This window comes from Rhinolophus sinicus, linkage group LG09 (genome assembly GCF_036562045.2).
Source record: "Rhinolophus sinicus isolate RSC01 linkage group LG09, ASM3656204v1, whole genome shotgun sequence".
In the NCBI taxonomy this organism is placed as follows: Eukaryota; Metazoa; Chordata; class Mammalia; order Chiroptera; family Rhinolophidae; genus Rhinolophus; species Rhinolophus sinicus.
The window spans coordinates 29,901,083-29,926,241 of record NC_133758.1 but is presented as its reverse complement, the minus strand read 5'-3'; the positions used below and the strand labels follow the sequence as shown (position 1 = coordinate 29,926,241).

The 25,159-nt window shown below is 42.6% G+C and overlaps 1 protein-coding gene and 1 non-coding gene across 23 annotated transcripts in view; one reads left to right on the top strand and one right to left on the bottom strand.

Moving 5' to 3' along the window:
- Positions 1–25,159, top strand: part of FHOD3 (formin homology 2 domain containing 3) — a 433,462-nt gene that overhangs the window by 267,833 nt on the left and 140,470 nt on the right. For all 22 annotated transcript variants that reach the window (XM_074340106.1, XM_074340111.1, XM_074340113.1 and 19 more), the window contains exons 8-10: positions 4,754–4,848; positions 11,317–11,460; positions 22,471–22,709. In XM_074340106.1, coding sequence (XP_074196207.1) covers positions 4,754–4,848; positions 11,317–11,460; positions 22,471–22,709 — 478 coding nt within the window. The remainder of the gene's footprint in view (positions 1–4,753; positions 4,849–11,316; positions 11,461–22,470; positions 22,710–25,159) is intronic.
- On the bottom strand, positions 13,949–14,022 carry TRNAL-GAG (transfer RNA leucine (anticodon GAG)). Its single transcript has one exon. It is a non-coding gene; the product is annotated as a tRNA-Leu (tRNA).

Sequence of the window (25,159 nt, the reverse complement as noted above, 5' to 3'; positions counted from 1 at the left end):
AGGAAGGAAGGAAGGAAGGAAGGAAGGAAATCCCCAAAACTTAAAGAAGCTAATGGATTGTTTTCTTAATTTTATGGTTGTTTTGCCTATACAATTTCTTAAATTTTTGGCAACTACTGTCATCTCTCTGCTACTGAGTGCTAGCTACCAAAAAAATAAAAAAATTTTTAAAAAGTGGGGGCGGGAATAGCACTAATGGAAAAACTCAGATGTAGCTTATCACATGTGGTTCAATAGCATGTTTCTCTATGGACATGTGTGGTCTTGGCCGTAATTTTATAATGCATGCATATAACATCATCCTATTTTACTGCTAGTAAAATTGTTCCTGAATCCTATGATGGAATTAAGCATATAAATATATCACGGTATTTGCAGAGAACATCATGACTTCCAGGTGTGTTTCCACCAGTAGGTTTAGAAGCAGCTCTCCCCTTCCCTCTCAGCTGGGTGAGAGGGTAGACGAAGGTGCCAGAGGTGACCGAGGGCCAATCATGCATGTCCATTGTGCACAAGTTTATAAATAAGCCATAAATTGTACTCCTCAAGAGGTTTTAGACACATTCCTCTGGGGGATGAAGTGGAGAATGGGTGTGTTAAAGTATAGACTGGTTCTTTTAATAGAAAGGAATTCCTTTGGATGATGAAACTGTCAGATTATTTAAAGAATCAACAAAGAAAACCAGCAAATAAGTTACAAGTCCTCAAAAATCACTACTACCTACAGCAAATGAAGTTGTCCCAGAATAAATTCCCCTGATTGCTTTGTAAACATCACGCATGGGTTAACTGGAAGGGTTCATTCTGTGAGTGCGGACAGTTTGCCCTTTGGCTAAGAGAGGACCAGTTAGGAAGCAGAGGTAAAAGCAGAAGTGTCCAAGTTCATCGTAGGGACTAGTAAGTATTTACGAATTAATGAAAATTAAAAATGCTCCATTTGATTCAGGCAATTGGCACTTTTGCTCAGGGGCTGGAAAAAAACATGAATTCAAGCTAGTTTCTGGGGCATGACACAGAGACTCTGTGTACTCAGTCTCTCCCCCAAGATATAATGATGGCCATCTTTTCCCAATTTGTAACAACAACAACAAAAAATTTGTAAAGCAGACACCCGTCTGCTCAGACTGCTGGGTCATCTTTTTTGCTTGGATCTTCAAGTCACTTTCCCTTTTTAGTGGACAGGGCCTGGCAGGAAGAGAGAAAGGCAGTGAGTACTTACAAGTCTTACAAGCCTTTGCTTTGTCATTCCACTATCTTGGGAGACTCCCTTTCCTTGAGCGCTTTCCTGTGGTAATTGACAAGAAACTGGTGGAGAACTCTCTGCAGCCCTGTGAAGAGTGCCCTTCCCTCTGACTATATGGGTTTACCCCTCAGAGGGTGGGGCAAATGACCAGACTGGGGAACTAACCTGTTTTGAAATTTCAGTCATACATTGTGAGCCAGTGCTAAGTTGGTTCAGAACTGCTTTTGAAGAAGTTTCATTTTTCATTTGAATATGAGGTGATGAGATATGACATAATTCTTAAACATGTGTATCACACATGATTAACAGGGGAAAAAATCCAGCCATCCTTTCAAGCTATCCTGTCTCTGACTTCTGCTTGAGGATATATTGATCTGTGAAGAATGCACAAAGCATGGTGGAAGTTAGGGGTTGACAGAACTCAAGCTCTATTTCCATTATTTATAGCTGAAGTATATATGTTAAATGTGTTTATCCATCGTGTTGAGAGACATGGAACATGGAACGTCCTGTGAGGACTTTCTGTTCGAGTATTAGACCAACTCATGTACCAACTCGCATTGTGCTAAACATCTTATTTTCTTTAGGGTTTAATACAGAGACTTAGGAGGAAAGTAAGAGGGAGAAAGTATTGAGCTATTTATTCTGTGTTTACTTATTCTGGGTTAAGAGAGAGGCACTGCGGTTTGGTGGGAAGAGAGGGCTGGCCTGAGAGCCTGGGTAGAAGGCCTGTGGGTAAGTATGGGTGTCATCACCACCCCCAACCATCATTCCAGTTACAGCTACTGATATCCTAGTGCCTACCGTGTAACAGACACTATGCTAAGCATTTCTCATATACAACTCATGTAGTCGACAAATATTTAAGTACTAAATATGTGCTTGAAACATCAGAGAACAAAACATGCTCCCGCGGAGTCTGCACTCACTCCAGTGTTTGGGGGTGGAGTGAGAGAGAGGCAGAGGATCATGATTAAGTAAATTATTGTCTTCTAACATATTCCATCAGGGCTTAGGCAAAAAAGGCAAAATGCTTTATTTCAATGATATCTCACAGCAATCCTATAAGGTTGTTACCATCACTTGATTTAGATGCATTTCCGGAGCCACTGTTCATTCCACAACTCTGGGCTTCGTTATATGAAGAGGTAAGATCATATGGCTTATGAGTCTAAGACAGGACCTCCATGCCCTACCCGCATATACACGTGTACACATAACCACTGTGTGGAGTAAGCAAAGGTGGCTCTGGGGTGACCTGGGCCACGTAGTCTGGTGGCTGCTCTTGGGAAAGTTGCAACTGCTGATTCCTAACATAGGCCAGGTTGAGCCCGGCCAAGGCTGTTGTGTTGAACCAAAATGTTCCCTTTACCTTCATTGTTTGAAACATTTCCCATTTTCACGTCCCCAAACAATCAAAGGAGAATGAACATTCACCCCAACAGTGCACAAAAATATCCACATTTCCAGACTTGAAATCTTTAAATGGTAATAAGAGAATCAGGTATCATAGCTGAAGAACACACTTCTCAATTAAATGAAGCCAGTGTTTGTGTGTTTTCATTATAAAGGATAAAATGGTGCACAAGTGTGTCTGTCTGTGACAGAGGATATAATCTGGCTACTTCTCTCTTTCCAAGTGCCTTTGCTTGTTGGCCTTTCCTTATCTAGGCTCTGTCTGGCACCTTTGGCTCCAAAGTATGCAAGCAGGAGGCAATTCTGGGCCCACTGTCACCACTGGAGATTCTTAGCTTCAATGCTTTCTCTCCTGTATGGTCTTCCTTTTAGCCATATGTGGGTAACCCACTAGACAATGCACTTTCTGCTGAGGTTGGGTGCCAAGTGGGAATAATAGAAGTTGCCCTTGTTATAAACACAAGCAGAACCATTGACGGGGCTTGAACTGCACCTGGACAGTGAGACTCAAGACCTACTGACCACATCGACTGACTGTCCTGAGGGCAGAAATGGTGACTTTGCTGGGCTCTGAAGAACAGGTGAGGACTTCTAAATAGTTTGATAATCAACATCAGCAAGAAGATAATTCAGCAGTTAATGGTGGAGGATCATGCTTTTACATTCAGTGTTAAAAAGGGCTGTAGAAGATTGCCTCATTCTGACTGACTGGGGAACTTGGCCAAAGGAAAAGGCTTTTTGTTCGCGTGCTAGGTGAGCCAATGGATCTCTGCATCTAACTGCATCCATGTCTTTCACACTGTATAGTGCCTGTTCCTTTAAAAAATTCTCCTGTCTTCTCTCCTTTTCTTACTGTGTGCATTTGCCCTCTGGTTAATTTAAAACTGCTCCAGCTTAACCCATGTCATGTGCTCTCAGAGATCTCCATTCACTATTCAGTAGACATTTTATTGAGCACCTGCTATATGCCAGGCACTATGCTGAAAGCACAGCAATAAGGCAAATACCATTGCTGCCCTTGGGGAGTTTTTGTTATCAAGGCCAGGAAATCAGCTCTGACATAACCGATCCAAGAACCAGCCCTTGGAAGCCACTGGTTTTAAGTTATTTCAGAATTTACTTTTATCTGCAAAATTAAGCAACATCTCTTTAAGATCTTTATAGAGAAAGCAGGAAAGAGCTTCATGTTTCACAGCACCACGCCAAGGGCAAGACAGCACTTCACATCAGATATTTGTCTCAGGCGTAGGAAATTGTGTCAGGGTGTTATGCCCCCTTTGCGGCCTTGGTGGTCCTGAACATGAAGGGTTTTCCTGCCCTCTCCTGGAACCAGGGGCTAAGCACCCATGAGCCTTCGCCTGCAGAGCCTCATTTAGGAGCCACCTTTGCACCAAGCCCTCCACTACCATCCACACTGCAGGAGACCTCCCTCGCTGCGTGACAGGCTCAGCTAAGTGCTTTTGCCTTTCAAGTGCTTTTAGTCTGTGGTGACGTGTGTTGTTACGCATGTGCCTCACTGCTCCATTAGATTATAAACCTTGTGAGGACAGCCTCCCACCAGACCCAGCTGCTCCTACTTGGTTGACGCTTTAAACAGTATTTGTACCTTGATTGAACGAGATAATATACTTCTGTTCTTAAAATATTTGCTAGACGGGCGTTTCACTGTTCGTTCTTGGAGCCCACTGCTAGCATGAATGTAAAGACCTCCCACTTCCCCTTTCCTGGCAGGAGATCAGAGCATAGCATGCCGATGGACAGAGAGTACTTATTGAGACCTTCTGCACTGGGAGAGTGAAATGCATAGCCTAAAAAGCTGCACATGAATGCATTTTTTTAAAGTTACATATTTAATATAAAGGGAACTTTTCAAGCAAATTGATAGGTACCCTGACACCGAACAATATACATTTTCAAGTGAACAAGGATAATGTGGTATATTGTCACCTAATTAGAAGCATGTGTCACGCTTTGAAATTTGGTGACTGAAATTTGGCGCCATCTTTGGGTGAAGAGTCTTTAGATAAACTGTGATGTGAGTTGGATAAGGTAAGATGAATGCCGGCTCCTAATGATTTTGTGCTTTATTCATAGGAGTCATACCCTGGTCAAATATCATGGAGATCCTGGAGGAAAAGGATGGGGTCGACACAGAGCTGCTGGTGTACGCGATGACTTTAGTGAACAAGGTTTGTTGATCTTTGTTATGGGTTGAATTGTGTCCCCCAAAAAGATATGTTGAACCCCTTCTAAACCCTGGTATCTGTGAATGTGACCTTCTTTGCAAATAGGGTCTTTGAGGATGTAATCATGAGGTTAAGATGAGGTCATTAGGGTGGGCCCTAATCCAATATGACAGGTTCTTTCTAAGAAAAGGAAAAGAGACACACTGGGGAAGACTATGTATACACATGTCTATGAGGAAGACAGAGGCAGAGACTGGAGTGATGCATCTATAAGCCAAAGAAGGCCATGAAATGCCAGGGATTGCCAGTAGCTAATCTAGGATGAGGCAAGGAAAGACCATCCCCTACAGCCTTCAGAGAGAGCATGGCCCTGCCGACACCTTGATATCAGACTTCTAGTCTCTCAAACTGTGAGACACAAATTTATATTGTTGTAAGCCACCAGTTGGTGGTACATTCATATTGTAGCCCTAGAAAGCTAATACAGCATGAAGATCTAAAATTTGTCTTCTGAATAATAGCCACGTCATGTGGACCCCCATCATGGTGGCTGGTACCATGGCCGCACTGTGCTTCTTCACAGGAGAAAACCCTTTACACCCATGCATGATGTGCATGCATATGTGCTGGTACATGTACATGTGAAAGCCTGTGAGTGTTTGCATGTGCCCTGTGCTTTAGACTTGTCTCAGAAAACCAGAAAGAAAGGTGACAGTGAGAATTTTATGACTACTTTTCTATCAAGATGTCCTCTTAAAGAACTTTTCCCTTAAGAATATAAATTAGCAAGTTTTACTCTAAGGAAATAGTTCACAGGAAGAAATGAACTATTCCTATTCCACTGCTTGTTGAATTCTGACTGCTGAAAGTGACATAAGGATTCCTAGGGGCAGGTGTCATCCTCCTTTTATGGTGGTGACTACACACCTGTGCTCTCATTCCTCCCATCGCCTCCCTCCCTAGTGACCATCTTGGAAGGCAGTGGCAATGTTCAGTATCCATCCCAGAGATGCTGTCTGACAATGGCTCCCACGCTTGCCTGGCACAGCCTGCTCTTGGGACTGGAGCTCCTTCATTTCAGGACCTCAGTCCCTTCTTCCTTAATGACTGAGGTTAGGATGAGGGTAGATACCCTCCAGATTGCTACACCATAGACCCCAGGCTGCACGGAACCGCCCCCCTCCCAAAGGGCCTTCCTTTGTACACTCCAGGCTGCTGGGATCGGCCGACAGAGAAGACCCAGAATATCTACCTGACGTGTAACAGGAGAAACATTTCTCCTGATAAACCTGGGACAAATTAGTAGAAAACAGCATAATTATGTGGAGTCACTTCTACTAGATATTAAAAAGTTGTACAAACTTTAAGGATTAAAACAATGTGGTCCTGGCTCTTTGCTTGGCAGACAGATGATTGCAGCGGAGGAGCTCTGAAACAGACCCCAGTGCACAGAACAACTCACCCTGCTATTAAAATCAATGGGGATGGGTTAGCTTCATTCATGATTGGGGAGGTCTTGCTAGATGGAAATGAAAAAAAAAAACATACTTTGACCATGTACCAAAATAAATTCCGGATCGATTAAAGAGTTCAGTGCAGGGGCCATTTGCGATCTTGCTCCCTGGTATATGTCATCAGGTTGGCTCAAATAAACTCTTATTAAAAAAAAGAAAAGAAAAAGATTTCAATGCAACCTATCAAACCATAGAACAATGAGAAGGAGTTAGAGGTGAAGATGAATTGGTCTCTAGTAGGCAAAGGTTATTTTAATAATAAAACCAGTCAAGAAAAATTCCAAAGGAAAGGACTTAAATATTTCAGTATACAAAACTCTAAAAGGTCTCATTTGTAAAACAAAAACCACAAATAAAAGCTAAAAGCAAGTGACAAACTGGGAAATTGCAAAAAATGGGGCAGAAAATGATAGTAGCCTAAATATATTAAGAACCCAGTTGAAAAATTCACATCAAACCTACTAAGATGAAAAGAAATGCATAGTAAAACCACGAGACATTTTCCCCAGGTCACATTGGCAGTGATTGGTTTTTAATGAAACGCATTTGTTAACGAGGACACAGGTAACACTACTACAGACCTAGTGGGGAATGAACATCACTTTTTGGTAGATGATTTTGCTTTTATTTAAAAATCTGTGAGTTTATTTTACCATGCAATTTTCTTTTGGGATTTTAAAGATTAAGATCATCAATTTCCTGTCATTTTCAGTCACTGACATTGTTTTAGAAAACACTGAGTCCAGCAGAAATGGAATTTTTGCTCTTGGAAAGTGTTTTCCATTGTAATGCTGTCCATCTATTGGTAGAGGCCATGCTCAGCTGTTCTAATGAGCCTGGCAGCATCCGCCTGGTATGGCCATTCTGCTGCCAATCACTGGCAAGGACTCAGTACGTGTCACACTCTTTGGCGTCCATCATATGGCATTTAACGTCCAGGAATTCCTTGCTTACTCTTTCTCTGCTGGCAGTTCTGTCTCATCTTTTGTTAGTTCTGGCCCAGGGAAAGTCTGGGAAGGTCCTGAGGACATTACTCCAAATGTCGTCTTTTCCTCAGGAAGGTCAACAGACTGTTGACACCCACACTGGGTTTGTTTTCTGTTGAATTTTAGTTGTGCTTATTACCCCAGTGAGTAAAATCCTCTAAGATCCCAAACAAAATAATGACGTGAAATGTTTTGTGGGACTGGAAAAAATTCAGACTCTGAAATCTAGGAAATTATTATATTGCTTTTCTAACTTTTCTCTCAACAAAATAAAAAATGGCCTAATGACATGGAGTTCAAGAGATTAACATTTTTATGACAAAACAAGGGGACTAAATTCTATCCTGCTCATGGTTCTGAGACTGAAGTCTGCCCCCTTTGTTAATTAAACAGGGACATTAATGGGGGTGGGGGATTTCAAGATCCGGATTAATCCCCACCTCCAATCCCACGTTGTCAGAAGATCGGAGGGAGTATCAGAAACTATCCATTTCTCACCCTGCAGGTTATATAATGCCCTGTCTTGATCCAGCTGCAATTCTTTATGTGGAAATCCCCCACTTGGGGGTGCTCAGGTATTGACCACCTTGTAGAATAGGATAAGGCAGATGGGGGGGGTGTAACAGGGGTGTTACTGTGGGGCTGGCTTGCAGCATCAGGGAAGGGGGACCCCAGGGAACCAAGGGGAGGGATTCTAGTCTAGCAGAGCCAGGGGGGTATGTAACCTGGATGGGACTCATGCTTAGTGTTGCCTTTGTTTTTATATTTTATCTTACTGCTTTTTTAATTACCATACAGCAAAGTCGACTTTTTTCCCTTTGGTATTTAGCCATATAAGTTTTAACACATATGAGTATGTGGCTTTGGATAGCCTTCATAATGAGGATGCAGGACATCTCTCCCCAAATCTCTCTATTGTTATCCTTCTCGAGTGACATCCTGATCTCCTGTTCATGCCCCTGGCAACCACTGATTTATTCTCTGTCACAATAGTATTGTCATTTAAAAAATGTCACTTTATGTAGGATGTATCCCTTTGATATTGGCTTCTCTTAGTATAATGCCGTTGAGATTCCCCTGTGGTACTATGTGTATTAACAGTTCACTCCTTTCTGCTGCTGGGCAGTGTCATTGTAGATATACCACAGTTTGTTTTATCCCTTCACCCACTGAAGGAGATTTAGGTGTTGACAGCTTTAGGCTTTCACAAATAATGCTGCTGTGAACATTTGTATTCAGGCTTTGGCCACATTGGTTTTGTCCTACAAGAAAGATTTGATGGAATCAGTGAAAACCCAGGGAGAGGAAAATAAAATGTGCTTTAGGGAAGCGATGTCTTCCTCTGAGAGATGCCTGTAAAGAGTTACCTGTCACAAGCCCTGGCAAGACAAGGTCTGAGAAAAAGTAGGAAGTGGGTCCTGAGGGGTCACCAGAGGTGTCAAGAGGCATTTGCCCCACAGACTATTCTGGAGTAGTTGCCACCTTTGTCAGAAGTAGGCACCTTAGCAGGGAGGTGTCAGGGTCGAAATGGGGGGACAGGGTTCAGGGAGAGGTGGGACCGTGGCAAAATGGCTGAGCATGTTAGAGAACAGCTGTAACTAGGTGAATAGGTGAATGTATGTTTCTAGGATGTATCTATTCCCCTCCTCGTGCAGGCAGAGAAGGGAGCTGTATGTGTTTGTGGTGGAAGGCCAGTTCCCCTGCAGCCACACACGAAAGGTGGGGGTGCGCAGTCTTGGTCAAGCCAAAATTTTCACAGTGGGAATGACAAATGACCTCTTAATTCCTGCAATTCTGGGCCTGTTATTGAGTCAGGGCTCCATGAGTCTATTTGGTTCTATAGACCTATTTGTTTAAGTATTTCATGGTAATCCCTCCAACCCATCATGGTTGGGCTTGCTCAGGTAATGGGGATTAGGTCTGGAATTCAACCTGTAAAGTTCTGAGAGAAAGGACCTCCGTTGATTCTCACCAGGGAGAAAAGGAAAGCAGGGAAACACAGAGGTGAGGAGACTGCCAGAGGTTTCTCTCTGTGCCTCATTGCAGCCCCTGGACTGTTTCTAGAAAGTTTTAAATCTAACACCAAATGTCAACTCACTGCGTTCCCCAAATTATGTGTTTGGCAGACTCAGCAGTCAGTTAAGCACCTCCGATCGTTAGCCCTGCCCTGGCCTTGGTATCACCATTTCCATCTCCTCATCTTTTAACAAGTTGAACAGTTTTCACTAAAACCAAAGGATGAGCTTGTTCTGATGACAGGCTTCTTTCAATGGATGCATACTTTTTCAGTGAGCGTTGGGAGCTGGGGACAGTTCAATGGACTTTTGTGCCTGCTAATGCCACAGTGACTCCTTGGCCTGGGAAATGTGCTTTCATACTTGGCCACTTCGGTGTGTGCCCCTATTTATTACAGCTTCTAACTGGTTCATAACCTCCTGTTCTTTATCCTGCTGGGGCCCCTAACTAATTACACTGTTGCATCCCAGATATTTTCCTTTGTTTCTGATCTCAACAGCCGTGAGCTGTGTCCTCTTTGCTCAGCATGGAAAGGAAAACGCCATTGTTTGCGTTATGAATAAAGGCATGCATTTCAATATTAATAGCCCTAAAAATACAGGTGTTATAGAAGTTGGTGCTGTGAAATGATTCTTACAAAATTGTTGGTCTTTTTTCTTCCAAAACAAGTCACCATGTTTACAATAATTTAAAAATATATGTGGGATTTTTAGAAATCCAAAGGAAGTGAAATAAATAGGAAGTAAAGACTGGTGTCTGAATTTTGAAGCTAGAATAAATTGGGTAGAAGGGATGAGTGTGTGAGGAAAGGAGACTTAGAATAGCAGCTCCGAGCACAAGGTTTGTCTTAGGTCTTCAGTAACTTCCTGTTACCCCAGGCAAATACATCCCTTCCCTCTCAGCCTTTAGCTCTCTCTTATCTCTCATTTATAAGTTAAGCACTTGTAGTAAATCACCTCAAGGGTCCTTCCAGTTCTGAGCAGAGGCCAGGTGTGAGATCATACTTGTAAGAGAGGCAAAATTCAAAGAGAAGTCAGCCTTTTCTTTCTTGGGTTACTATTATTTTTATCATCATCACCATCACCATCAGCATCGTCGTCATCATCATTATTGTCTCTGGGTTGCTTCTTTGAAATTTCTCTTTTTTTCCTAAATTTCATAGACCCAGGGGAAGCCCTACCAAATTGAAACAAAAGGGAGTCATCAAATTGTTATCACTCCAGCTGCTGGTAAATTGATTTTAACAGGAGTTTCTGATCGCTGAGCATGTTGGTTTCCTACTGCCATGTAACAAATTACCACAAATTTAGCAGCTTAAAGCAGCACAGATTTATCATCTCCCAGTTTCCATGGATGGTGTCCAGCACTGCCTCGCTGGGTCCTCTGCTTCCTTAGAGTCTTACAAGGCTGCAGTCAAGGTGTTGACTGGGGCTGGAGACTCATCTGAGGCTTGGGGTCCTCTTCCAAGCTTTTGTGGTTGTTGGCAGAGCTCATTTGCTTGCAGCTGCAGAACTCCTGGTGGCTTGCTGCGCTTCGGGGCCAGCAGGATCATCACTCTTCCAGTGTCTGAGCTCAGAGCTCAGGAAAGGCCTTCGCTTCCCTTCAAATGGCTCACCTGATTAGGTCAGGCCCACCCAGGATACTCTCCCCTTTGATTAACTCAAAACTCAACTTCTTTGGGACCTTCACGGCATCTGTAAAATCTTTTCACCTTTTCCAGGTAGTATAACCCAATCATGGGTGTGTCCTGCCTATACACTCAAGGGGGTGGGATCTTGGGGTTGATTCTGTTTACCCGAAAGAACACTTTTCTCGAATAAGCTTGTCATTTGTCTTGCTCTGTCCCGTCTTGTGATACGCGTGGCCACTGGCACCCATGCCAAAAAAAAAAAAAAAAAAAATGCCTTGAGACAGTTCCCTAAGACATGTCTGTGTCCTGGTCTTTCTTTGTCCAGACACTGTCAGGCGTGCCAGATCAAGACACCTTCTACGACGTCGTGGACTGCCTGGAGGAGCTGGGCCTTGCAGCCGTATCCCAGCGACACTTGAACAAGAAAGGGACGGACCTGGACTTGGTGGAGCAATTCAACATTTATGAGGTAACGGACAATGCCTTTTGGACGGCATCTCACCGTCTGGACCAATGTCGAAGGCTGAGGTAAACATGCTCTGGACCCGTGGCTCTGAGTGTGGTAGAACCGCACACCTAACCCCCCGCAGCTTTTCAAAATGCAAGTTCCAGGCTCCAGCCTGGCTCTGCTGCGTCAGGGTGGGCCCAGCAAACTGTTAGCCAGGACTCCTGGTGATGGTGATGCGTACTCAAGCGGGACAAGCACCCATCCGGGAGAAACTTGCTGGTTTGCTTGCTTATTGATTGCTTGATTGCTGTTTTATTTTAAAGAACATGCATTCTGTCAGCAGCACTTTCATTCAGGGAGAGAGGCAGAGAGAGGCAGAGAGAGGCAGAGAGAGAGAGAGAGAGAGAGAGAATTTCTTATACTTGATATGGGTAAAAGTGGAATAGTGGACTATCAGCCAGGGTCGGCCACATAATGTGAAGGGCCCTATGCAAAATGAAAATATGTTGGGTTGTGGGGGGGTGTGAAGTGCTGTTAGAGATACTGAACATCTTTTTCGTTTCTTTCTATAGTCTTTCTCACCTCATTATTGTGTTTTTTAATTTGTTATTTACTGTCATTATAAGGAAAGAGAAAAATTATAATTTAAAACCACTAGCAGGAATTTTATTGTTCATCTTTATTTTATGCGATGGCAGTTTCAAATACTGATATAAGAGCGTTCAACTTTTATGAAGAATCAGCAAAATTACCCAGTTTGTTGTTTGTCGCTCCTGTATGCATGTGTAGTTTGCCCCTACTGGGACAGTGGAAACACTGTACAAAGCTAACTCAGCTATTATTGCTTCACTTCTTGGTACATGTTCATTCTGTCAGCACTCTACTTTCAACTTCTGGATGAGTAAGGAAGAACTGAAAGGAAAAGCAACTGTGAGGCTGTCCTACCTTTCCATTATTTTCTATGTTATCATTTCAGCGTAAGTGGTTGGCTAATATGGGAAAGTAACATAGGTGAGAAAGGGTAGGATGGGACCCTTGAGTTGCCATCTCTCTGTGTTAAAAGCAAGTTATGGTTTGCATGGAAAGCGTGGCCTCCAGAGCTTCTAGGGCCCCTGCTTACTCAGTCCAAGCTGTAACACACTCACCCTGAACCCACCACCAGTCTCACTGAACTCCATGTGTCGTGGGTCTACCAGCGCTCTATGCTCATGGGTGCAAGGAATACATGCGTATTGCACCCATTTCCTCTACACATGCACATGCTCCATTGACCCATTAGACTTCAATTACAAAACACAAGTTTAAAGTTAAAGTTAATAAGAATTTCAAAGTGATAAAACCCAAGCACAGAGCCCCGCTGATCATAAGCATGGCGCTGTTGTACGGTTGCACAGGTCACGCACCCAGGAAGCAGGCCCTACTTTCGGTTACACATCATAGCTTTATGGCCAGTTGACTTGAGTTCAAATTGTTTCCTGTTGGTTAATTTTAGGTGAACTTCCCCCCTGTTATTAAAGTTATTTATCTGATGTAACTATTATCTGGATTGTAAATGAAAGTTAGAGCACATTTTGTGAGTAGCAAATTACATTCCTTGTTGCTAAGCCTCATCGTCCCAGGTTCCTCCCATGGCTAGTGGAGGACAGAACCTGGAGATATGTTTCCTCTTGGATGGCGTGGCTTTGAAAAGGAAAGCTTATTCCTCTAGGCCCAAGCTTACCCATAATGATGGAGTGAACCAGGCTATCCCTGAGGACGTTATACCTGTGGTGTTTCACTTTGTTTCCCATTTTTCTTCTCCTAGATGTCATTTACATACCACAAAATTAACCTTTTTAAAATATTAAATTCAATGAGTTTTAGTATATTCACAAGGTTGTGTAACCATCACCACTATTATATTCCAGAGTTTTTCATCACCCCCAAAAGAAACTCCATACCTATTAGCAGACGCTCTCCATTCGTTCCTACCTCCTATACCCCATGCCTCCAAGCCACTAATCTACTCTCTCTGTATGGATTTGCATTTTCTCTCATACAAATGGACATTTCATATAAACGGAACCAACATGTGGTCTTTGTGACTAGCTTTCACTTAATAATGTTTTTAAGGTTCATTCATGTTGTAGCATGTGTTAGTACTTTGTTACTTTTAGTGCTAATATTCTATTGCATGGATATATCACATTTAAAAAAATCTGTTCATCATTTGATGGACGTTTGGGTTATTTCCATCTTTTGGCAATTATGAATAATGTTGGCATGACCATTTGTGTACAAGTTTCTGTGTGGCTATGTTTTCAGTTCTCTTGGGTATGTACCTAGGAGTGAAATTGCTGGTCATATGGTAACTGTGTTTAACTGTTTGAGGAATGGCCAGACTGTGTTCCAAAATGGCTGCACAATTTTACCTTCCTATCAGCATATAATGAGGCTTCCAATTTCTCTATATCCTCCTCATGCTTATCATTATCCATCTTTTCTTTTTAAAGGAGGGTGCAGCTCACAGTGGCCCATGCAGGGATCGAACCGGCAACCTTGGTGTTCTCAGCACCATGCTCTAACTAACTGAGCTAACCGGCCGCTAACCTGTCCATCTTTTTTAATGACAGCTATCCCAGTGGGTGTGAAGTAGTATACATTTTGATTATGATTTGCGTTTCCCTGGTGACTAATGATGTTGAACCTCTTTCCACGTGCCTATTGGCCATTTGTATATTTTCTATGGAGAAATGTCTATTCAGATCCTTTGCCCATTTTAAAATTGGATTGTTTGGTTACTGTTGAGTTTTAGTAATTCTTTAGGTATTCTGGATACTAGGTTCTTATCAGATATAAAACTTAATATTTGTTTCCCTTTCTATGGGTTGTATTGAACTACTTCTCACCTAACTGATCAGTCTTATTCGTAGCAATATATATTTTAAAACCTTTCCTTTTTCCACTCATAAAAATAATATGTACTCATCAAAGAATATTTGGAAAATGCCAAAAAGTATAAGATAAAAAAAAACACCATGATTTTGTTGCCCTGATTAAGATTTTGGTCCGTTTTCCTAGTCTTGTTTTGTATATGTAGGTGTATGTTCTTAACTACGGAGATAAGTGTTGTGTCCTGAATCTTTATTAGTAAATATGTTAGACCCATTTTCTTTAGTCATTAAATCTTCTTCAAGAGCTTAATTTTTTTTTAAGGAACATAATGTTCTGTCTGTATACATGTAGCATGTACCATAATACATATAACCAGCCCCCTGTTTTTTCAGATTTAGATTATTTCCAAAGTTTTTGCAATTCTAAATGCTGCTCGGATGAACAGATTTATTCATAAATCTTTGTGCACAGCTGGAGTCCCAGGAGGCATATTTCCCAGCTACATGGCTCCATTGAGATCTTCACTGGGTAGAAGCAGAGAGACTGACATGTAACTCACTATTTTCTAAAAGTTACTGTCATTATAAGTGACGAGATGAGGAAGAGAATAGAATTGTCTCTATATGATCTCAGGAGGAATCTGAACCGGAGCTATTTGCTATCAGAGCTTAAAGCTTCCCACACCTGTCCTGCTGGTCAATTCTTTGTGCCCTGCTCTGGGCATCTTCTCCTCTAACCAAGTCTCGCTTACCCAGTTACCTACTTAGACCTTTTGTTTCATTGTCACTAGCATGTGGTGTTGGGAAGTCAGTGAGCGGTGGAAGGGTGTGGCTCCTAAAAGGTAGGATAAGGTAAGAATAAAGTAAGGGTACTGAAGATGGAGAAGGGTGAAACTGAAGACAACTGGCTTACATGAAGGTAGAAGAAAAACTTTCCCCAGTACATATATCTCCCTTTTTTCTTCCCTCCTTTTCCTCCATCAGAACTCCCATCTCTGATTCCACATATCAAGTGAAATCAAATCTGCCTGATACTCTGCTCACCCAGGGGCTTCGATGATCACAGCTTTGGATTCTATGTGGTCCCTGTGTGTGGTAAGGCAGCACAATGCAGGTGAATTTCCCATTAGTGAACCAACTGGGAGAGAATTTTGAAAAGTAGCCTGGATACCTACCTCAGGACACTCCTTCCTGTTTTAGGGCACACCTTCTCTCAGTGTGTTCGCTGGGTCCTTCTTCTCTCTCCCGTCCCTTTCAGTGTTGAGATTTTTTTTTTTTTATCAGGCCTGCCCCATGATTTATACAGTGAGTTCAGCAGCCTTAGAGACTGGTACTGATATCCTGACCCTGAGCTTTCTGCCACAGACCATGACTGCTGCCCCTCTGCCTGCTTATCTTCATTCATTTGGGACCCACAGACTCTGCTGGGTCTGAACATACAGAGATAGACGATCTGTTGCTTTCCTTCTGTAGTCTAAGACAAACAGCTAGCGGATTCCCCCAGCAGCTAAGTGTAATAGTGCAGAGGGACATAGAAGGTGCCAGGGGAGCTCTGACTATTTGGGACGTTGCCACCTGGAAGCTTCACATGACATGCAACCAGTCCTAAATGAATCCTTTGTTTTTCTCACCTGACAAAAACAAAAATCCTGTACACTCTGTTCCTTTCTCCACCTCTACAAAGAACAGAGAGTCTCCCCAGTTACAAACCTGGGGCTATCCTGGACTCCTTTCTCTTTCCTCTGTCCCCATGTTCAAAAGTCTGATTGCTGAAAACTGCACTTTTTTTCTCCATTCCTCCAGCTTTGGCACTCATCGTTTCTTGCCTGGATTATTGCAATATCTTCTCATTCATTTGTTCCTCCATGAGTTGGTTCATTCAACAGAACTTCATTGAGCACCTACCATGTTGCCCCCAAAATAAGACCGGGTCTTATATTAATTTTTGCTCCAAAAAATGCATTAGAGCTTTTGTTCAGGGGATGTCCTCCTGAAAAATCATGCTAGGGCTTATTTTCCGGGAAACACGGTAGTACGAGGTCTGACAATTACGCTTGCGAACTTGTTGCACCAATGTCGCTAATCTTTTTTGATATCAGAGGGATTATTCATTATGAATTTGTACCAACTGGACAAACAGTTAACAAAGTTTACTATTTGGAACTGATGAAAAGGCTGCAGGAAAAAGTTAGACGACCTCAACTTTTCATCAACAATTATTGGCTCTTACAACATGACAATGCACCAGCTCCCATTGCACTGTCTGTGAGGGAGTTTTTAGGCAGTAAACAAATAACTGTATTGGAATACCCTCCCTACTAAACTGATCTGGCCCCAGTGACTTCTTTCTTTACCCAAAGATAAAAGAAATACTGAAAGGAAGACATCTGGATGACATTCAGTACATCAAGTGTAATATGACGACAACTCTGATGCCTATTCGAGAAAAAGAGTTCCAAAATTGCTTTGAAGGGTAGACTAGGCACTGGCATTGGTGCATAGCTTCCCAAGGGGAGTATTTTGAAGGTGATCGTAGTGATATTCAGCAATGAGGTATGTAGCAATTTTTCTAGGATGGGTTCGCCAACTTAATTGTCAGACCTTGTGTCAGACACTCTTCTAGGCCCTGGGACACAGCAGCAACTTAGACAAGGCAAGACCACTGCCCTGAGGGAGCACACATTCTAATGGGGTGCAGACAGTGACCACGTAAATGAATAAGCTGAGAACCTGAGATGGTGAGCATGTCTATGAAGAAAAGAGACAGGATGAGGTGGGGATAAGAAAGTGAAGTATGGGCCAGGAGGCCCATCTGAGATAACGGCCTAAAGAGCGACAGTGACATAGAGAAGAGGAGTGGAGGAGTTCGAGCTTGGCAGGTGTGAAGGGTCGAGAGGAGGTTGGTATGACTGGAGGGGTAGGACCTAGGAGAGCAGCTGAGAGCAGAGCAGAGAGAGGTTGGCATCCTGCAGGGACTCGGTCTCTTTGGGCTGTCTCTGCTCTCTCCTCCTTCCTAACTCTCTGCAACTGAAAACAAAGTGATCCTCCTGAAAGTTAGTTGGGACTGTGTCATTCCTCTGTTGAAGAAAACAAACAATAGTGAGTGAGTGAATGATGAATGAATGAATGAATGAATGAATGAATGAATGAATGAATGAAAGAAAAACCTTTGCATGAAGCCCCAACTCCATGAATTGGTACAAGGGGCTACACAGTCTGTGGCCATTGTGCCCTCTGGCCTTTTCTCTGGCCATTCCTAAAATGTCTCTGAAGGTTCAGCCACATTCAACTTCTCCTACATGTTGAATGTGAAAGGTAGGTCTTGAGGAGCTTTCCTTTATCCATTCTCTGTTCTTTGCCTGGAGTGCTCTTCCTTCCCATTCTCTTCTTGGCAAACTCCTACTCCTGCAAAAGTCACCTCAGGTGTCCTCTCATCCAGAATATCTTCTTGGCAACGTACAAGGAGCTCCTGTTGCTTGTCCCCTGGCCTTTGATCATAACCCATGAAAAAGCAATTGCTTACATCCACACCTCGGACTGAAGAGGCCTCAGCGTGTACTTGTCTGTCTGTTTCCCTTTGAGCTATTATACGTCATATGTTTCGTCCCTCTCTCCCACTGCCCAGCAGCACAGCTGCCCGGAGTAGAAAATCAGGAAGTATTCAAATGAAGGTCTCTTTTAATATCACATGTTTTATGACACTGTTTGCCAGATGCTGGGTTGAAGGAAGGGCATCATTTAATCAGAAAGCAGCTAACCTTAGAGGGAAGATGCCCTGACTAATAACTCAAGGTGACAACGGAGTGCTTTAGATATCAGGCAGAGTGAGGATTTTTATTTTGTTCTGAAAGTTAATGTAGTTTATCAAAAATATTTATTGTCACAGGACAACTGAGTTCATTATATGCAGAGGCAGCAAAGAGGCCTATAAGCAGAGCCAATATATTTGTCTATGACTGTTTTCAAGCAATTGAAGAAAACTTGGTTGGGCTTCTAGAATTCTTCCTAATAGTGGAGGACGTCTGGTGACCATATGTCCTGAACTTTCTGGGGACAGGCCCAATTCCATGTAATTTAATTCCATTTTAGAAAGGTGATTTAATCTAGGTTTCATTCATTTACATTTTTAGAGCTTCATATAATTTTTCAAACACGTAAATTCACAAATCAAAATAAAAAACCTCTTGTCAGATTATGTGTTCTAACTTTTGATTCTGAAATTGTGGCCCTAGTAATGGGAAGGGCATCTTAAGGTTGGAGATTTTGGGGGTGAGGGGTAATTGGTACTTTTAGGAATGATTAACTAATAGGTCCAATCTCTTAAGATCCTTCCTTGTCATCGGTGATAGAAAATGTGTATCCATTGACTCTTGTGGCATAAAATATATACCAAAAATTTAGTGGCCTGAAACAGCAAGTATTGCTCGTGATTCTGTGGGTCAGAGATTCAGACCTGGTTCAGCTGAGACATTCTCACACAGCTGCAGTTATCTGGTGGCTGGACTGGGGCTAAATGATCTAAGATGGCCTCACTTACCTGGTCTGGCATTTGATGCTGCCTGTTGGCTGGGCTATGTGACTTCAGCAGGCTATGCCACACTTCTTCACATAGTAGCACCATGTCAGAAGGGCAAGTCCAAAAGCACAAACATACAAGCCTCTCTTTGCATCATGTTTTCTGATGTCCCATTGGTCAAAGCAAGTCACATGGGTAATCCTAGACTCAATGTAGGAGGGGATACACAGGGTGAGAAAACAAGGAGGCACTGTTAGTCTGCTACAACCTATTGTCAGCATCATTTCTTCTTACAATGGTACCAGCACTGGCACCCATTTCACCTAAAAGCTGAATCCAGTTGTATACGTATGGATTAAAAAGATGTGGGATGGCAACATGGAAAAGAATCATATCTGTCATGTCAAGATGGCTGCCTGTCATGGATGTTAGTAGTAATGTAACGATATAAACTTAAAGAAAGGTTAATAGTTTTTGGCCTCCTTCAAGAGTGTTCGGATTGTTGGAAATTTGGTAATAATTAAGAAATTATTTTAAGTGGGAAAGTGTATGGTAGTTGTGGTTTTTAGAAATCCTTATCTTTTAGGGATATACACTGAAATATTTACATGTAAAATGATGTGATCTTGGATTTACTTCAAAAAATACTGTCTGTGTGGGGTTGGGGGCAGGGAGTGAGGTGAACATGTGACCAGACTCACCAGGAACTATCGATGAATTACGTAACTGTTGAATTATCACCGGTGATGAGCACATTCACAGTCTCTGTACTCTTCAACGCACTTTGTGTGTTTTTGAAAATTTCCACAATAGAACGTTAAAGAGAATGCTGAGATCATTCAGTGGCCTCAAAGACTGGTGGAGGTTGTCACAGATGCCACCTTAAGCAGCTCCTAACTGCTTTCTCAGTAAGATTGGGTAGGGTGTGCAAGCAGTCAATGCTGTATTCTGGAACCTGCTTCCTCCTCATCTGGGTTTTAGTTTACAGTGTTTCACATGTAAGTAATAGAGTTAGAAGGTATTTGACAAGGGGTCTAACAAACAAATCACTCCAATACTTGGGTGAGATTAGGGGTCTTTCAGGGCAGGGTTGATCTCACCTTGTGTTCTCATGGACAACACACATTGCACTTGTAGTTAATTAGATCTGACACCACAGATTCTGAATAAGTCTCGTAGTGAGTGCTGTTCTCTCCAGGTGTTTTTCAGCTCTAAGTGTTCTTGACTCTAATCTGTAGGGCTCCCTAGTATCTGAAAAATTTGGAACTGCCACTGTAGGCTTATATGGGAAAATGAAGTCTCTCTTCCTGTCATCAGCAGACCCTGGTGAATCTAGGATTCTTCTTGTAAAAACAAAACCACAAGCAAACACCGGCCCCAGATTTCATGTGATACTGTTCCTGATTGCCAAGCCCAACGTTGCCATTGGCTCTACTGGGATTCCGTGCCCCATCCACCCCTTCGGGCACTCTTTTCTTTCTTTAAGGAGATGTTTTGTTGAGGATCTGAACTTTAGAAAACTCCCATTAAATTCCATTTTATGATGTTTCTTTGATAATTTTTCTAGGTTTGTCTTTTCGTTTAAATTCTGGTTATCTCCATCTTCCTTGAAAAAAGGCAGTTAAAGTGGATTTCACTTTGTACACACTCTTTGTGCCTCTCTGAATGGAACTCTGAGCAGAATGCTATTTGATCCTTGGATCTCTGAGGTTAGACAAGGAATTAGAAATATCTGAACTATACTTTAGCCCCTAATCTTATCATTCCAAATGTGCACTTAATAAGAAGCAGAATCAATACGTCAGGTCAGAGTAAGTTCAAATGGTCTAGAATTTTTATATCTCAAAATGAAGAAAAAGTAATTGGCTAGAAATAGTTAAAAATACTGTCCTTGCTTAGGTACATAATCGTTCTCAAACTTTCCCCAGAGAATGCCATTTAAAGTGTTAAAGTGAGGTGATAAATGTGATTAACCAAATGCATAATTTCTTTTTTAGTTTTTGCAGTTATACTGGAGAGGAACCCCCCAGGAAACAGACTTTCCAATGAGATTTTATAACAATAGAGCTTTTTCTGAGCTTACATCAATTCTTACCTGAAACCTCCCAAAATTATATCTGGCTAGTAAATTCAGGGTACAAAATTGTCAAAATATTATTTGATTGCCTTTATATATTTGAGAGTTTCTTATAAAATATATTCAGCACATAGATAGAAGAGTTTTCATTAAATGGATCTGATCCAAAAGCTAGAGCTGGAGGAAACTGGAGATGGGGCAGATAAGGAGTGGATGCACTCTTGTGAAATGGGCCACCTGTCTTAGGTGCTCATTCCTCTGAGCTGGCATGGGAATGACCAACTGGGCCTCGACTCAGTGAAGCCCACCTTGCTAGATGAATACAGCTGTCCAAAACTTTGGACATAGGGGACCACTGATATTGCAGTAGCCAGATTTTCTGTAGATAGCTGATATTAAGGCCATATTGTATGATTACCTCTCTGGGTCTTTATATTCTCCCTTCTCATATCAGGACAAAGTTGTGAAATATGACCGAGATCACTTGCATCTTTGGGGACATGAGTCTCTGGGACCCATGGTTGCCAAGTCAGAGAGACTGCTGGACTTTTGGGGCCTGGCTCACCTGAACTGTGAGGTGGTTGACCCACCAGTTCTGTGCCATGGAGGAATTTGTGGGCATCCCAGGTCCCTTCATCTGAGGGCATAGTTTGGGGAAGGATGGTCATATTATTAACAGGCACAGGGAAGACCCTGTTCTAGCTGCTTAACATAAGTTATCCTGACATGAGTTACTCTTACTACAAACCTGCAAATGCAATACTATTTCCCCCATTTGCTGAGCTAGAGAGAGGGCAGGTTATTTGCTGCAGGTCACACCAGGCTTGTTAGCAGCATAGCCAGCTTGCACACAAAAGTTTAGTGAACAACTTGTGCTTTTCTTACTGTTGATTACTGTTGAGTTTTAGAGAAGGTAGGTGTATAAAAAAATAAAGAAGCTGGAGTCACAGATGAGTATAGTCCATGTCTGGGAAGAGTGAGCATGGATGAGGAGCAGAGCTATGCAAAGCACAGACGGTTGGTGTTGATGTGAGGCGAGCAAGCTGCAGAGTAGGATCCAGGATAGAGTGAGATTAGGGATGGTGGAGCTGGGTCTCTGGACAGGGCACCAGGTAGGAGCAGGACCAAAATATCCCTTGGAAGAGGTTAGGGATATGGGGGTGTGGTGCCAGTTGGCTCCGGTTTCCACATGAAAGCCTAAGTGACAAAGTGTAAGCCAATTATTCTTCTGCACAAGTTGCATCACTTTTAAGAGGAAATTTTTTAAAAACTCTATCCTAGAGGTCAAGTCTATTTCAGGTATATATTTTTGTGACTCGGGTATGCAAGCTGTCTAGTTACTCATTTGATTGGGTAAATACACAATAGCAAGCATCTTCCAGTTTACAGGCTGCATGTTGGGACTTGGGTGGTTGTGAAGATCTTGCAGAGAAGCTGAGGCTGCAGGATGGGAAAAGACACTGTTAAGGCCTCATTAGGGTGAGCCTGAATTGCACAGTCACACCTAGGGGCTATGAAAAGGATGTCAAATCTGACCTTACACTGGACGCTCTCTGCTTTTTCAGGTGGCACTCAGGCACGAGGATGGCGACGAGACAGCTGAGCCGCCCCCCAGCGGGTGCCGGGACCGGAGGAGGGCCAGCGTGTGTTCCGGCGGTGGGGGCGAGCACCGGGCCCTGGACCGCAGGCGGAGCCGCAGGCACTCCGTCCAGAGCAGCAGGAGTCCTCTGTCAGCTCCCACCAGCCCCTGCTCCCAGTCGGCTACTGGCTTCAAGCCCAGTCAAGTGCGAGATCTCCGTGAAAAGTAAGCATGAACCCAGCCATGAGAGGGGCGCAAGGATACAGGAAAGAGGAAGGGCAGCCGCAAGCTCACGGGTGCCCACTACCATCCCTGCCACACTTGCTCCCCTGCTTCTTCTCCACCATTCAAACACCAACTCAATTTCCACAGAACTACCCAGGACGAGGAGGCCCTGGTGACACGCACCGATTTGATTTTACAAACCCTGCAAACTTTTCTTCACCTACGTGTGTTTTTATATTATTTAACATCACAGTATCTGTTCAGAAAATCTGTGTGTTACCAAACGAAAAGGAATCCAAAACACAAGCTTTGGCCTAGAAATATGGGATATGCCACCACATAAATGTGAATTGTAAGAGTCTCGATATACTCATGACAATGCATAGTTGAGGTTGAGTTAAATAGAACAAAACTGTCTCAGTTTAAAATATACACATATAAATACAAGATACATAATTTTATATACATGTAAAATTTCAGTAAGTACTAATACCATCTTTTATTCAGTCGGTCATACAGCAAACGTTTTTATTAAGTGTCTGTTATAGTCCAGGCCTCTGGAGCAATGAAGATATATACATACACACACATATATATCAAAATCAATGAATATGTGTGTGTGTGTGTGTGTGTGTGTGTGTGTGTGTGTATTTTTATATATAAATGTAAAAGGTATGATCTCCGTTCTTATGAACCTCACATCTGGGTTGGGAGAAAGTAAGAATGAGGAAAGTAGATAGGAAGAAATAGAAAGATGGACAATCCCATACGAAATTATCTATACCGGGGATGCCAAAAAGCTGTACACATTTTAAGAGATGTCATCTATGTATTACTTTTCGAAATTGAATTGAATTGAAAGGTAGCAGTGTGTAGTATGACATTCACTCAAAAGATGGCGTTAATCAAAGGAATGCTAGCGTCATTCACTGTATTACAATTTTAATACAGTTTTTTCCTTTCTTAAAATGTGTATACATTTTGGGGGCATCCTCTGTATAGTCGAAATATAAAGTTTGACAAAATCCATGGGAACTCAGAAATGGTTCCATAAAACACAGATGCAACAAAAGGATGGCCATGCTGCTCAGTGCTCTTCCCAAGTGGATGTTGTCCATTCGCTAGGATGATGGGGTTCTGTGGACCAGGCCAGTACAGCCAGGGCCACAGGGGTGACTGATAAACCAATTGCCAGTGCACCACTTCCTGTACCAGCAGGGTGGAAGCCCTGCTCGCGTCATTTGGCTGGAGCATTTTCCCCCATGAAGATCTATGTGAGACACAAATGTAGGTCAGGAGCCCTTGTGGCAAAGAACAGAACTCAGAGTAAGTTGGATGACCTTAAGATGATAGGTGGTCTCCATTCTAAGGGACCACCTACCCCCACCATGACTGAAAACTGCCCCGAGAAGTCTAGTACTCATGGAATCACTGGAGTATGAACTAGACCATGCCTTTGGGTGGCTCCTACTGCAGAAGGAGGGAGGAGGAGAGCATTAGTTTGAGAGTGAAGTACAAGGCGTGGTCCATGTTGACACCATTCTCTACCACATACGCCTCCATCTACAGGTTTTTCAGTTTCTAATAGTCTGTGTACAACAAACGCTGTTTTCGTGAAAAGAAGACCAAAACTTCTAAACAGATTGAGGAAGGAGAACGTCTACCATGAGCATTGCATTTTGTGAACTAAGACCTTTCAAAAATGCAGGCAGTGCTCCAAGGGTCCTTGAAATTCTCTCTAGCACTGCTTCTCACTCATGCATGACAAATTAACATGGAGAGAGTTGAGGAAAGTACACAATGGGCTGAAAAATCTGTGTTTAAAACTACCAAAGATGCTGAGGGTAGGAGTTAGGAGATCTTGTCAGCAGCACTTGGTGATCTTTTGCTCTGTCAGACTTGTGTCTTGCTTGTTACTGTTCTGTTTCTTGCTGTTACACTTTTCAAAGGTCCCTGTGAGTTCAGGTGACAATGCCTTGTGATATGTTGGCAAAGGTAAGAGCAGTGGAGTGGATGATCCTGGGCACAGTTTATGGTTTCAAGGCTTGGTGGGATCTGGAATGGGGAGGCCATAGGCGCTGCTCTGAATGCTGCTGTCTCAATCTTTTCAAACAGGGCTGATTTTTCACTGTACCGAAATTATTACTTTGATGTAAATCTCATAGCACTTATTTGAGAAGAATAACACTTTCCAGCTTGTAAAGGCAGATAAGGTTTTACAAGTTGATGGTGATGAAGTGGTTTCATCCATTAGGCCTTTTGGAGAGGTTTTGCCCAATGGTCCCAAAACGACAGTACAAGTTTGGCAGAAGTAGGAGTGGGATAGAGGGAAAGGGTGACGAGAAGCAAAATTGGAAACGATCTCTACATACATAGCTTAGTCACCTGCTCAACATCTGTGCCTCCAAACATTACCTTAGAATCAAGTAGTTCATTGTGTTTGATTCCCT